The 12,086-nt window shown below is 32.2% G+C and overlaps 1 protein-coding gene across 1 annotated transcript in view; it reads right to left on the reverse strand.

Moving 5' to 3' along the window:
* ATRNL1 (attractin like 1) overlaps positions 1-12,086 on the reverse strand; it is a 746,355-nt gene that overhangs the window by 626,228 nt on the left and 108,041 nt on the right. The window contains 1 exon segment of the mRNA XM_079136646.1: positions 4,580-4,734. Within this exon segment, the coding sequence (XP_078992772.1) occupies positions 4,580-4,734 (155 nt within the window).

Raw genomic sequence — 12,086 nt, forward strand, 5'->3', positions numbered from 1 at the left:
TTCATATTCTGAATATGCCACCTTATGATCTATATGACTTTGGGTTTAACCATGGTAAATGACACTGTCTTCCCTATAAAATGAATTTAATAACATGCACACTATGTAGTTAAGTACTACATTATAAAGCATGTGTAAAGTGCCAAGCACTATAGGAAATCTTAGACAGTTCTCCCCTTTCTCAAAATGAAAAATCACTTTTTCTTTTACTTACTGGCTTGTTTTGGGGGGTTTCCTTGGTACTGAGGATTGAACCCAGGGGTGCATAACTACTGAGCCACATCCCCAGCCCTCTTTCATATTTTAATTAGAGACAGTCTTGCTGAGTTGCCAAATGCCTCATTAAGTTGCTGAGGCTGGCTTTGAACTCAGGGATTCTCCTGCCTCAGCTTCCTGAGCTACTGGGATTACAGGCATGTGTCACGCAACAGGAAATGGCTTGTTTTTTGAAGGAAAAAAAAGACCACTACCCAGAGGGAAAAAAAAAAAACAACACCTTGAACAAAGAATACAGCTTAAAATAGTCAGCCACTGGCTACTTCATGGGGAAAGATGTGTGAATGATTTTAAGGGTTTTCCTGATCTACAAAGAAAGACAAATTATTTAAGGTGGGCAGGCAAGTGGTACCAATTTCAATCAAGGAAGAGCCCTAAAAACTAATGAAGGCATGGAGAAATATCAATGGAAAGAGAAACTAATAAAATGACCTCCAGAAAACAAAAATAATTATAAACACAAAGAGTAAGTAAGTTGGAATTTTGATCATTTTTTGGATTATCAAAAAATCGATAATTCAATTTGAATATGATTTTACTATGAAATTATATGCCTCACAAAACTTTATCCTTTCTATATGCATACATACATATCACTCCATAGGGTTCATACAGAATCATGTATGCTCTGCTTCATAAACTAATTGATTTTTAAGGGTACGTGGAACTACAACTCCACTGTATTATAAAATGACTAAGCATATACATTATTCTAAATTACCAATTAAAATTATATTCCTTCAAATACAAAATTGCTTTTCAGCTTTTATTAATTTTGTTTTTAAATAATCATCTACCAAGAAATTAATGTCATAAGTAAAACAATCATTTTCAGGGAATTTATTTCTAAAACTTCATTATTAATTCAATCCGATTTGAAGTGTCAGCTGGTCTGCTTTCTGCAAGATATATTTCTCATACAAACCCTACCCTGCCTGAGTTTGAAATAATCTAACTCAGGAAATTACATTTTCATGTTTCTGTTATCTTCTATTATCTTTCTGAAGAAAAATATGATTAATAAGCTGTTTTTCATCTTGTTTAGATTTCTATCTGAATTCGGAAGAGAAGACTATCTTCACTAAAAAGATCTTTTTAATCTTGAAAAGGGTTTCATGGTGGCTTTCTGAGAGCAATAATAATACCAACAACAAAAAAAATGAATAAATTTTTCATATTCTAAAATTTGACTTTGAGTTAGATTTACAAACTGGAACATTAAGTAATATATTGTGCTATATGTTAGAGTTGATTCAGACTCATTTACTAGCTCAGGCTCTATTATTAGCTGTATTTCAGTTACTTCAGTTACTTTTTGAAAACAGATGCCAAGGGCCTAATCTCAAAGAATTTGATTATATAGGTTGGGTGTTTATTTCCAGACAACTTTCACAGGATGCGTAGGTGATGTCTGAAAATCACTAGCATATGCCCTCTGTATCTGTGGAGCATAATAAAATGAGAACAGCAAAGGCAAGGTCATATTCCCAAAGAGTATATAACTGATTATAGCACTAAGGCTGAAACTGTGCATTTCAGAACAGAAAAATCAGAATTGGCACAAATATTCATATTTGTTTAAAAATCATATAACAATGCAAGCCACTAAGTCATCAGGTGCATTACAGTTAAATATACCGAAAAGTCCCACCATATCATACCGAAGAGAAAAATAAGCAGCATAATATTTCAACAGATCTATTTTCTAGTTGGTTCATTTTGTGATGCTTTTATCCATTTCCACAAAAATACCCTCCATAAGGAAATAATTATTGTGAAAGACATTTTCAATGTATGAAAAATAATTTTCTCAAGAAAATAATCCAATGCTGCCATTCTAGGAGGATAAATATAGAATATATGGGGAAAGTATACTGGGAACTATATACAAATAATCAAACAAGATAAAAAAAAAAACTTTTATCCTATGTTGAATTACATGGCTGCCTTTTGAGTTTTTGTTGTCAGTACTGGCACAGGGTCAAAAAAAAAAAACTTTGTTGAAATATAAAACTGTTTAAAATATGCTATTCTTCCTCTTGTCTGAACAATTTGTTTAAAAAATAAAACTGACATTTCCTTCTATCCACAGCATTAAAAACAAACATTACTAGATATAAGGTGTCCGAAAATGTATGTGGCATTACAATTGACCTGACAAATAAGCATGGTGTAGTCGAATAGAAAGACTAGACCAGGTACCAGAAGTTACAAAAGCCTAATCTATTACTTAGGACCTAATAATTTCAGAAAAGTTTCTGTTATTCTTATCTGTTTAATATTCTGAGGACAACAGCATCTTGTTACAAGGTTATTACACATATTACAGATTTCTGTATATAAATCTCAGTATAATATCTCATACTATGGTAACAAGGAATTTAATAAAAATAGTACTAATTAGAATAATGATAATCTAACCTCTTTCTTCCTCTCTTTTTCTGAAACAAAATCCTCTAATATTTCTTTACCTTAGTAAGATTTTTTGACACATAAGACCTGAGATATAATCTTCAACAATATGGAAGAAACAAAAATAAATCCCCAATATGTCAGCTACCAAATAGCCAATCTTAAATAGTTCATCAAAGTAGAGCCACTGTGTGGAAGGTCTTTGAAAAATCTTTTTTAAAGTCTGGAATTCCACATGGTGGATTTTTAACAATAACAACATTCTAGACTTTTCCTAACATTTTCCCCTAGAAGAAAAATGAATGAACAAATAAATACAATTTTAATCTTCCTCCAGAAAAATAATCTATCTCATCACCATTGCCAGAATAGTATACTGACAGCCTCAGTATGTCAATGACAAATCATAACAAGGTCAATGCCAGCCTAGACTCTGTTTCATCTGAACCATTTTTCTGGATCCCAGATATTAATTTATGAGCCTTTAAATACTGAGACAGTCTCATGTTCATCATTAGTCACCATGTCAAATTATTATTTCAAAAAAGTTAAGATTTTAAAAAAAGGTTAAGATTATACATACTATACATGTTTGGTGGTGCACACCTGTAATTTCAGCTATCTCAGAACCTGATGCTGGAGGATAACAAATTTGAGGCCAGCACTGACAATTTATAGTGAGATCTTTCCTACCTTGAAATAAAATAAAAAGGGCTGGGGACATAGCTTAATGGTGAAGCACTTGCCTAATATGCTTAAGGCCCTGGGTTCAATTCCCAGTACCACTCAAAAAAAAAAAAAAAAAGTAAAGATTTAGTTATTTAGAGTTATTTAGGATTGAATGATTAATCACAGACCAACGCTCACAGTTTTACATACTTAACTTTATTACTGGTAATTTCTTTCCAAACAAATTTACAATATCACAAATATCAATGTGCTTAATAGTCATAATTTTCTTCATATGCTGCCACTTGAAATAATTTATCAGAGCAGACTATGCTTAAGAGCATATGTATATTTCTAACATCTATTCAACATGGTATTTTTTGGTCTCCTTTATTTTTCTTATCAAAATGCTCCTTGATATTCTGAATTTGGTATACTACATTATGCCATCATGGAAGGTGCTCTTAAGTACTGCTAAATATATTTAAATATCACCTACATTTTCTCAATAATATAATACATAGAGAAGGAATGATGTCATTACAATGAGCTCCTGGATAGCAAAATTTAGTATTTCAATAAGTGCATTTATTTGAATATTCAGAAATCAATAGGACAATTGCATAATTGAAATTAAGTGAATAATATAAATGTACTTTATTTCTGAATCTCTGGGGGGAAATCTTACTTATTCTGAGGTTATTATACATTTCCATTTTGTCTCATAATCTTACTTCTTTAGCTGCACCTTCTCCATACTCCTTTCTCTAGGTCTCGCAGATTCCTCTATTTAGTATCTGGTATATTTAATACAAATTCAGTTTTCTCACTCCAACTAAATCTAAAATGTATGCATTACTACTATTTGAAATTTACATAATTTGACAGCACTCTATATCTATTGTCAAAATTAATATAGTTAACAAAATAAACTGATACAGTATTCACAAAGGGAGGGATACATTATACAAAAGACTTCAAAAAGGACATTTGAAGCTAGATTTCACCATTCTTCTGTCTCCATCACTAACTCACTCCACTATTTCTGTTCCCGTCTCTACATTACTACTACTATGCTGTAATAGAAGAGTGCCATTCGTAATCTACCACTGAATTTACCTCTAAAATGACATATACACATGCTGTCAATAATGTATTTGACAATTCTTATGTGGAAATTTTCTGATATTTCCTGCTTTGTACAATCCTAACAGATACATACCTATGTCATATGCCAGGAAATCGGCAGAAAAACATTTTGCACCGTTACTCAAGGAAGTGTCATTATGGGTATTTCCTCCAAAAATAAGCATAGCTCCATTGATAAGAACAGCTGAATGAAGATATCTGGCAAACCCACTTTCTTTCAAAATAGTCCTACAGAATAAAATTTAAAAATGTATTACAAAGGATAAAGAGACCTCCCTGATTATATATATAAATTATATAAAGGGTTGAATTTGCATATAGAATTTTTCTGAAATTGTGGAAAAACCATGGTTTTCTTAACCATTTATAAATGACCACTTAAGCTTCAATATTTTTAAAAAACTGAAGATTCTCAGTATCTTAAAATCCTTTTCAAAACATTATCAAACAGAATTGCTTAAACTCAAAATAATTCATACTTTGAATTATCTTTTCATTTATAAAGGTAGGAAACAAGTGTTCTTTAAACTAGAGGACCAAAACATCATAATTTTTAAAAAATTTTATTGGTGCATTATTGTTATACATAATAGTGGGATTCATCGTGATATATTTGTACATGCACATAAACATAATTTGGTCAATTTCCTTCCCCAGGACCTCCCTTTCCCTTCCCTCCTCCCTCTCTCTGACCCCCATTCTCTCTTCCACTGATTATCTTCCACGAGATCCCTTTTTTCTTTTCTCTCTAGCTTCCACATGAGAGAAAATATATGATTCTTGATCTTCTGAGTCTCACTTATTTCACTTAACATGCAAAACATCATTGCTTTTAAATACCAAAACAAGTAAAAAGTTAACTATAGTAAATTTACACTAAATTCTATTTGGTTGAAACTATAGAACTCATATGGACCCCTTAATAAACTTTTAAACTTTTTATTTAAATATAACATGCAAAAAATGCAGATATCATACGTCTAGAATTCAATGAACTTTCACAAGATGAACCCAGCTAATAACCAGCACCTAGATAAAAAATGAAACCAAACATTACTACTATTCCAATTCTAAGAGCATAGGTTTGCTTTGCTGTCCTTGTACTTGACATAAATGGAACGTGTACATTTTACTCATTTGTGTGTAGGTTCTTTTGCTCAAGATTGTTTTGGGACACATCCACACTTCTGTGTGTAACTAAAAGTTAAAATTACAATGCATTTTTGAGAATGGTAAAGTTAACGTTTTTTTAAATTAAAATGTAATTGAAAGTACTATAAATATATACTCACAATTATAATTTTTCTGAATGAATGAATATATAACATAGGTGAATGACAATATGAATCAATATTTTATAACTACTATGAATAAATAACCTGGTACAAACAAGCAATATGTATAGTATATATAGTTAGTATAAGTAATATCTCTAAAATTGTGGATTCTAATGCTATTTAATGCTTAAAAAATTATAAGGCTGACTTACAGAATGACAACAGGAGGAGTTTCTCAAGCACCTTCCCCAGGGAAATAACTATAGTTAGTAAAATACATACATACATATATATATATATATATTTTTTTTTTTAATGTAAGGTCTCAGAAAAATTTAAGAGCAACAGTGAGAAACTTTTATTCAAGAATGGCTACTAAATTTTGATAAGAACATAACAGTATAATGGCATCAGATCCATTACATACTCCATTACTTGTCCTCATCCTTATCCTCCTCCACACACAGTCAGTTCAGAATGACAGAATTTCCACCCCAGGTGAGGAAGGCAAAAACAAAAAGGTCCTTCCTTCCTTAGCTCCTAGTTCAGGCCAATGATATCGTACTGAGAGTATCTGGCTACCAGCATTTTTCTTGCCCTCCAGCTCTGGGTTACAGAAGCTCTACTGCAGGAAAAAGCATGAGAAATCTGGATGCTCTTCCCCTACCCAAGCTGAATTCACAGGTGCTAGCTACCCACCAGGCACACCAGGCCAAGAACAATATTGTTTATCCTACCTCACTCAGAAGGCAGGTGTTCTAAGCCAGACAAGGCAAGCTTAGAATGCCAGAGGCTACAATCCCCATGTAATCCCCTGCACATAAAGCAGTGAGTGATACTATCCAATGGGAACCATGCCACTAAGTTCATCCACCTACAACCCCAGAGCAACAGCAAAGAGGTTTTGCTTAGGAAGAAAGGCACAATAAGAAGATAAGGAACTCCAAAGCTCTCCTACAGGGACTGACTTCTTTTGAAATAGAGAATGGGAAAACTCTAAGACTAATTGCAGACTCAAACACATGGACAGTAAGCTGCACTGCAAACCAGTCAGTAGTTTAACAGAGAACCCGGGGAAAGACTGCTAATAAAAGCCCTCCTATGGTCAGAACAGACCTCAAAGACAACCCCTATAAAGCCCTCAAATTGAATTTAATTAGATTGTGGAGCTGTTTGTGTCCCCCAGCCTTGCTGAAAACAATAGAACAATCAGTCAGCAATTAGTGTAGGTTAACAGCTGGATATGATAACAACAAAAGCAGATAGCTTTAGAGAAATCAGAGAAAAAGTCAGAGAGCCCTGCTGAAACTACCATAAGCCCAGCATGAATGGGTGTATCCCCATGCTACACACTCTAAGGAGCAACATTAGAATATGCATGTGGAGGAGGAAACAGATTTCACTAGAATCCAACCAAGTGACTTAATAAATAAAATAACAGTGGTCCTGGAAAAGAAGAAGGAATCAGGTTTCAGTGTGACTACAATAAATTATCTAAAATTTCTGGTTTTCAGGAAACATTATGGTATACAATGAAACAGAAAAGTGTGACCCATAACAGGAAAGGAAAGTAGGCAAGAGAGGGCCTCGATATAAGATGTAAAAAACTTCAAAGCAGGGCTGGGGCTGTGGCTCAGTGGTGGAACGCTTGCCAGGCACATGTGGGGCCCTGGGTTCGATCCTCAGCACCACATAAAAATAAAATAAAGGAATCATGTCCACATACACTAAAAAATATATTTAATAAAAAAAAAAAAACCTTCAAAGCAGCTATTACAAGTAGTCTCAAAGAAGTAAACAGTGCTTAAAGAAAAAAAATAAGACAACATCTTACAAATATGAAATATCAGCAGATATCAAAGTTATGGAAAAATGGAAAATTCTGACCTGCAAAGTGTAATCATTGAAATTGAAAATTTTATTAGAGGAGTGATTGGCATTCCTGTAAGCAGGCAGAAGAATCACTGAAATTGAAGATAGATCAATACCAATTATACATCTGAAGAACAGAGAGGAAAATGAGCAAAATCTCAGAAAAATGTGGAACACCATTAAGTACACCATCTGGCTGGGAATACCAATACAGAGAAGAGGGAGAAGAAAGCTGAAAAAAAATTTTGTTGTTGCTATTTTCAAAACAAAGCATAACAAATGCTGGCAAGGATATGCAGAAAAAGAAACTCTCATACATTGTTAGTGGGAATGTAAGTGAAAATGGCTATTATGGAGAACAGTATGGAGGCTCCAAAAAACTAAAAATAGATCTATCATGTGGTCCAACTATTTCAAGTCTCCTTATGTACACAAAGGACATGAAATCAACATACATAGGCAATATCTGCATGCCCATGTTTATTGCAACTCCCGTTACTATAGCTAAAATAGGGAATCATCGTCATACCCATCAATGAATGAACCGATAAACTAAACTTGGCAGATATACACAATTAAGTATTACTCAGTCATAAAGAATAAAATCCTGTCACAGCAAAATGAGTGGAAGCGGAGAACATTATGTTAAGTGAACTAAATCAGACACATAAAGAGAAGTGTCAATATTCTCATGTGTACAAGTTTAAAAAAACAGTTGAGCTGAATATAAAACAATGATTACTAGAGGTTTACAAGTGTGGGGAGAGTGGATTTGATCTGTGTACGCTGTATGCACGTACTGGAATATCACATGGAACTGCATTAATATACAATTAATACATGTTAACAAAAAAATAAGAAAATAATAACAACAGCTTACAACTTCCAAATTTCATGAAAAACATTAATTCACACATTCAAGAAACTCAGCAAACTCCAAACAGAAAAGAAAAAAAGACATAAAATTCTATACTCAGATACATAATTGTAAAAATGTTGAAAGAGAAAAATCTTGAAATAAGCAGAGAAAAATGACTCTGCACACAAGAGAATCCTAATGAGATTAACAGCTGACTTCTGAGCGGAAACATAAGGGCCTGAAAGCAATGGAATGACATATTCAAAATACTGAATTTAAAAAAAAGTCAACCAAGACTCTAACACACAGAAAACTATTTTTTCAAATATGACTACCAAATAAAGACATTGCCGGGTTGACAAAAACTAAAAATTTGTTGGTAGTAGATCAACCTTACAAGATACTCAAGGAAATTAATTCAGTTTTATAATTATTCAACCCTAGAATGCTAGCTAAGACAACTAAAAAACAAATTACAAAAGCATATTTCTCCAACTGTCTTTTCCAAACACATTTGAAAAGCAATTTATACAAGAAAATACATATATATTTGGATTGTTGGGGCTAAAAGATATAGAAATATATTTCACAAACAGAAAAATGGAAAAAAGCTCTTTTGAAGTAAAGAAATGATTCCTGGACCTGAGAAATACCTCATGATAGTGTACTTAGCATGCACGGGGTACTAAGTTTAATCCACAGCATATACATACACACAGATAAAAAGGAACAAAAGAAAAAAATACAAAATTATTCAATAACAAGGTTGCCATATAAAAACCTTTAAATATACACTTGTTTTTCTTTGTGCTTTTAGCTTCTTTAAAAGACTTAAAATTACATAAAGTAAAAGTTATAACAATACATAGTTGGGTTTGCATCATGTATTCATGTTATATGTATAACAAAGGAAGATGGAAGAAAGAATAAAGTTCTATAAATTTAATATCTCTATCTCTCACTAGAATGAAGCTAGTATAAACTTGAAGTATGTTCTAATAGATTAAGATATGTAAAATAAGCCCTACAATCGACTCAAGGAAAGAAATTTTTTAAAAATCACTTTTGAAAGAGCAATTAAAATGTTATACTTGAATAATTCCCTTAATGCAAAAAAAGCAGTAAAGAAGGAATAGAGCAACAAAAGGATATGAGACATGTAAAAAATAAAGTAAGTAGCAGACATAAATTCAACTATTCAAATATAACATTAAATTTATGGCATTAAATGCATAAATAAAAGGCAAAGATTAGAAGACAAAAAATAGTTTTCAACTGTACATTCTACATTAAACAAATTTAAGTTGAGGGGCTGGGGCTAAAGCTTAGTGGTAGAACATTTGCCATGCATGTGTGGGGCACTAGATTTGATCCTCAGCACCACATAAAATTAAATAAATAAAGATACATGTCTACATAAAACTAAAAAAAATTTTAAATTAAGTTAAAAATGTAAATATATTAAAAATAAAAAGATACAAAAGGTATTTTGACAACAAATATAAGAATCTCTATAATATCAAACAAAATAGACATTAAAAATGTTTTTAGACCATAATAACAGTGAATAACATTGAAATATCTTCAAGAAGACAGAGCAACTATAAACATGTTTGTCCTAACCATAGAACTCCAAAATGCATAAAGCAAAAACCAACAGGACGAGAGAGAAATAGATATGTTAAATATAGTAGCTGACTTTAAAATTCTATTTATAAAATAAATAAAATCACTGTAAAATAAACAAGGAAATAAAAGACTTAAATGATACCATAAACCAACTAGGTCTACAAGACATATGGAATACTATACCCACCAACATGAAAATACATATTCTTCTCAAGTACACATGGAACATTGTCTAATATAGACCACATACTACATCACAAAAACAAACCTCAATAAATTCGCAAAGACTAAAATCATATAAAGTATGCTCTCTAACTATAATGAATAAAATTAGAAATAAAAAACTAAAAATTATTTGATAAATTCACTAATATGGAAATAAAACAACACATTACAAAATAATCGATGGGTCAATGAAGAAATCACAAGAATATCAGAGTAACTGGGGATATATTCAGTGGTATAAGACTTGCCTGGCATGTGCAAAGCCCTCGGCTCAATCCCCAAAATATTGGGGAGGAGGAACACCAAGAATATTAGAGAATATTTTGATATAAATGAAAATTAAGATAAGCCATATAAAAACCTATGCCACAAACCAGAAGTAAAGTTTCTGGCAGAATCCAGCATGCTTTCATGATTTAAAAAAACACTCAACAAAATAGTGCTATAAGAGAGTTTCCTCAACCTTATAAAGGCAGAATTATGTCCCACCCCTCAAAATTTATCCAAGTCCCAGTCCTCAGAACCTACCAATGCTACCTTATTTGGAAAAAGTGTCTTTGAAGATATAATTAAATAAGGATTTGGTTAAAACATTCTAAATCATTCAGGAGGCCCATATCCAATGGCAAGTATCCTTACGAAAGACACAGAAAAGAGAAGGAGGGAATGTAACCATGGAGACATATACTGGAGTGATTCAGCCGCAAGCTCAAGAATACTAACAACAGAAAGAACACTTTTTCCAACACCTCTAGAGGGAGCATTACTCTGCTGGCACATAAATTTCAAGCTTGTAGCCTCCAGACCTCTGAAAGAGAATAATTCTGTTATTTTAAGCAATCAAATTTATAGTAATTTTTGTGGTAAAGAAAACTAATACAAAGGACATTTTTATAAAAAACCCAGTTAGCATATTTAATGGTGAAATGCAGAATGCAACTTTCCTAAGATCAGGAATAAGACATCTGCTTTTATATTCAAAACTATACTGGAAGTTACAGAGAAGTAAATAAAAGGCATCAATATTGCAAAGAAGAAATAAAACCACTGGTATTCAAAGATGAGATTATCTTGAACACAGGAATTCTAAAGAATCCACTGAAAAACTACTTGAACTAATAAATGAGTTCAGCAAGGTGGCACAATAAAAGAATACACAAAATCAACCATATTTCAATATACTAGCAATGAAAACTCCAGTCCAAAAATATTAAATAATTAAATTTAAAATAGTATCAAAAATAATATTTGTTAATATATTTCACAAAAGAAGTGCAAAAGTTATGCTCTAAAAACAAGAGAATATTGAAGAAAGAAATTAAGAATGCCTAAATAAATGAAAGGACATCCCATGTTCATGGATTGGAAAACAGCATTGTTAAGATGGTCATACTCTCCAAAATGATCTACAAATGCAAGTCACTCCTTCTCAAAATCTGAGCTGGCTTTTTTTCTTTTTCAAAATTGACAATCCAGAGGCTGGGGTTGTAGCTCAGTGGTACAGCACTTGCCTAGCATGTGTGAGGTACTGGGTTCAATTCTCAGCACCAAATATAAATGATAAAAATAAAGGTCTATCAACATCTAAAAACTATTAAAAAAATTGACAATCTGATTCTAAAATTCATATGGAAATACAAAGGATAGGGTTGCCTGGTTCAATGGAGCAAAGAATACTCTATAATACTTAAGAGCAAATTGATTTTTAAAATTTAAAT

This window comes from Sciurus vulgaris (assembly GCF_902686455.1).
Source record: "Sciurus vulgaris genome assembly, chromosome: 4".
Lineage (NCBI taxonomy): Eukaryota > Metazoa > Chordata > Mammalia > Rodentia > Sciuridae > Sciurus > Sciurus vulgaris.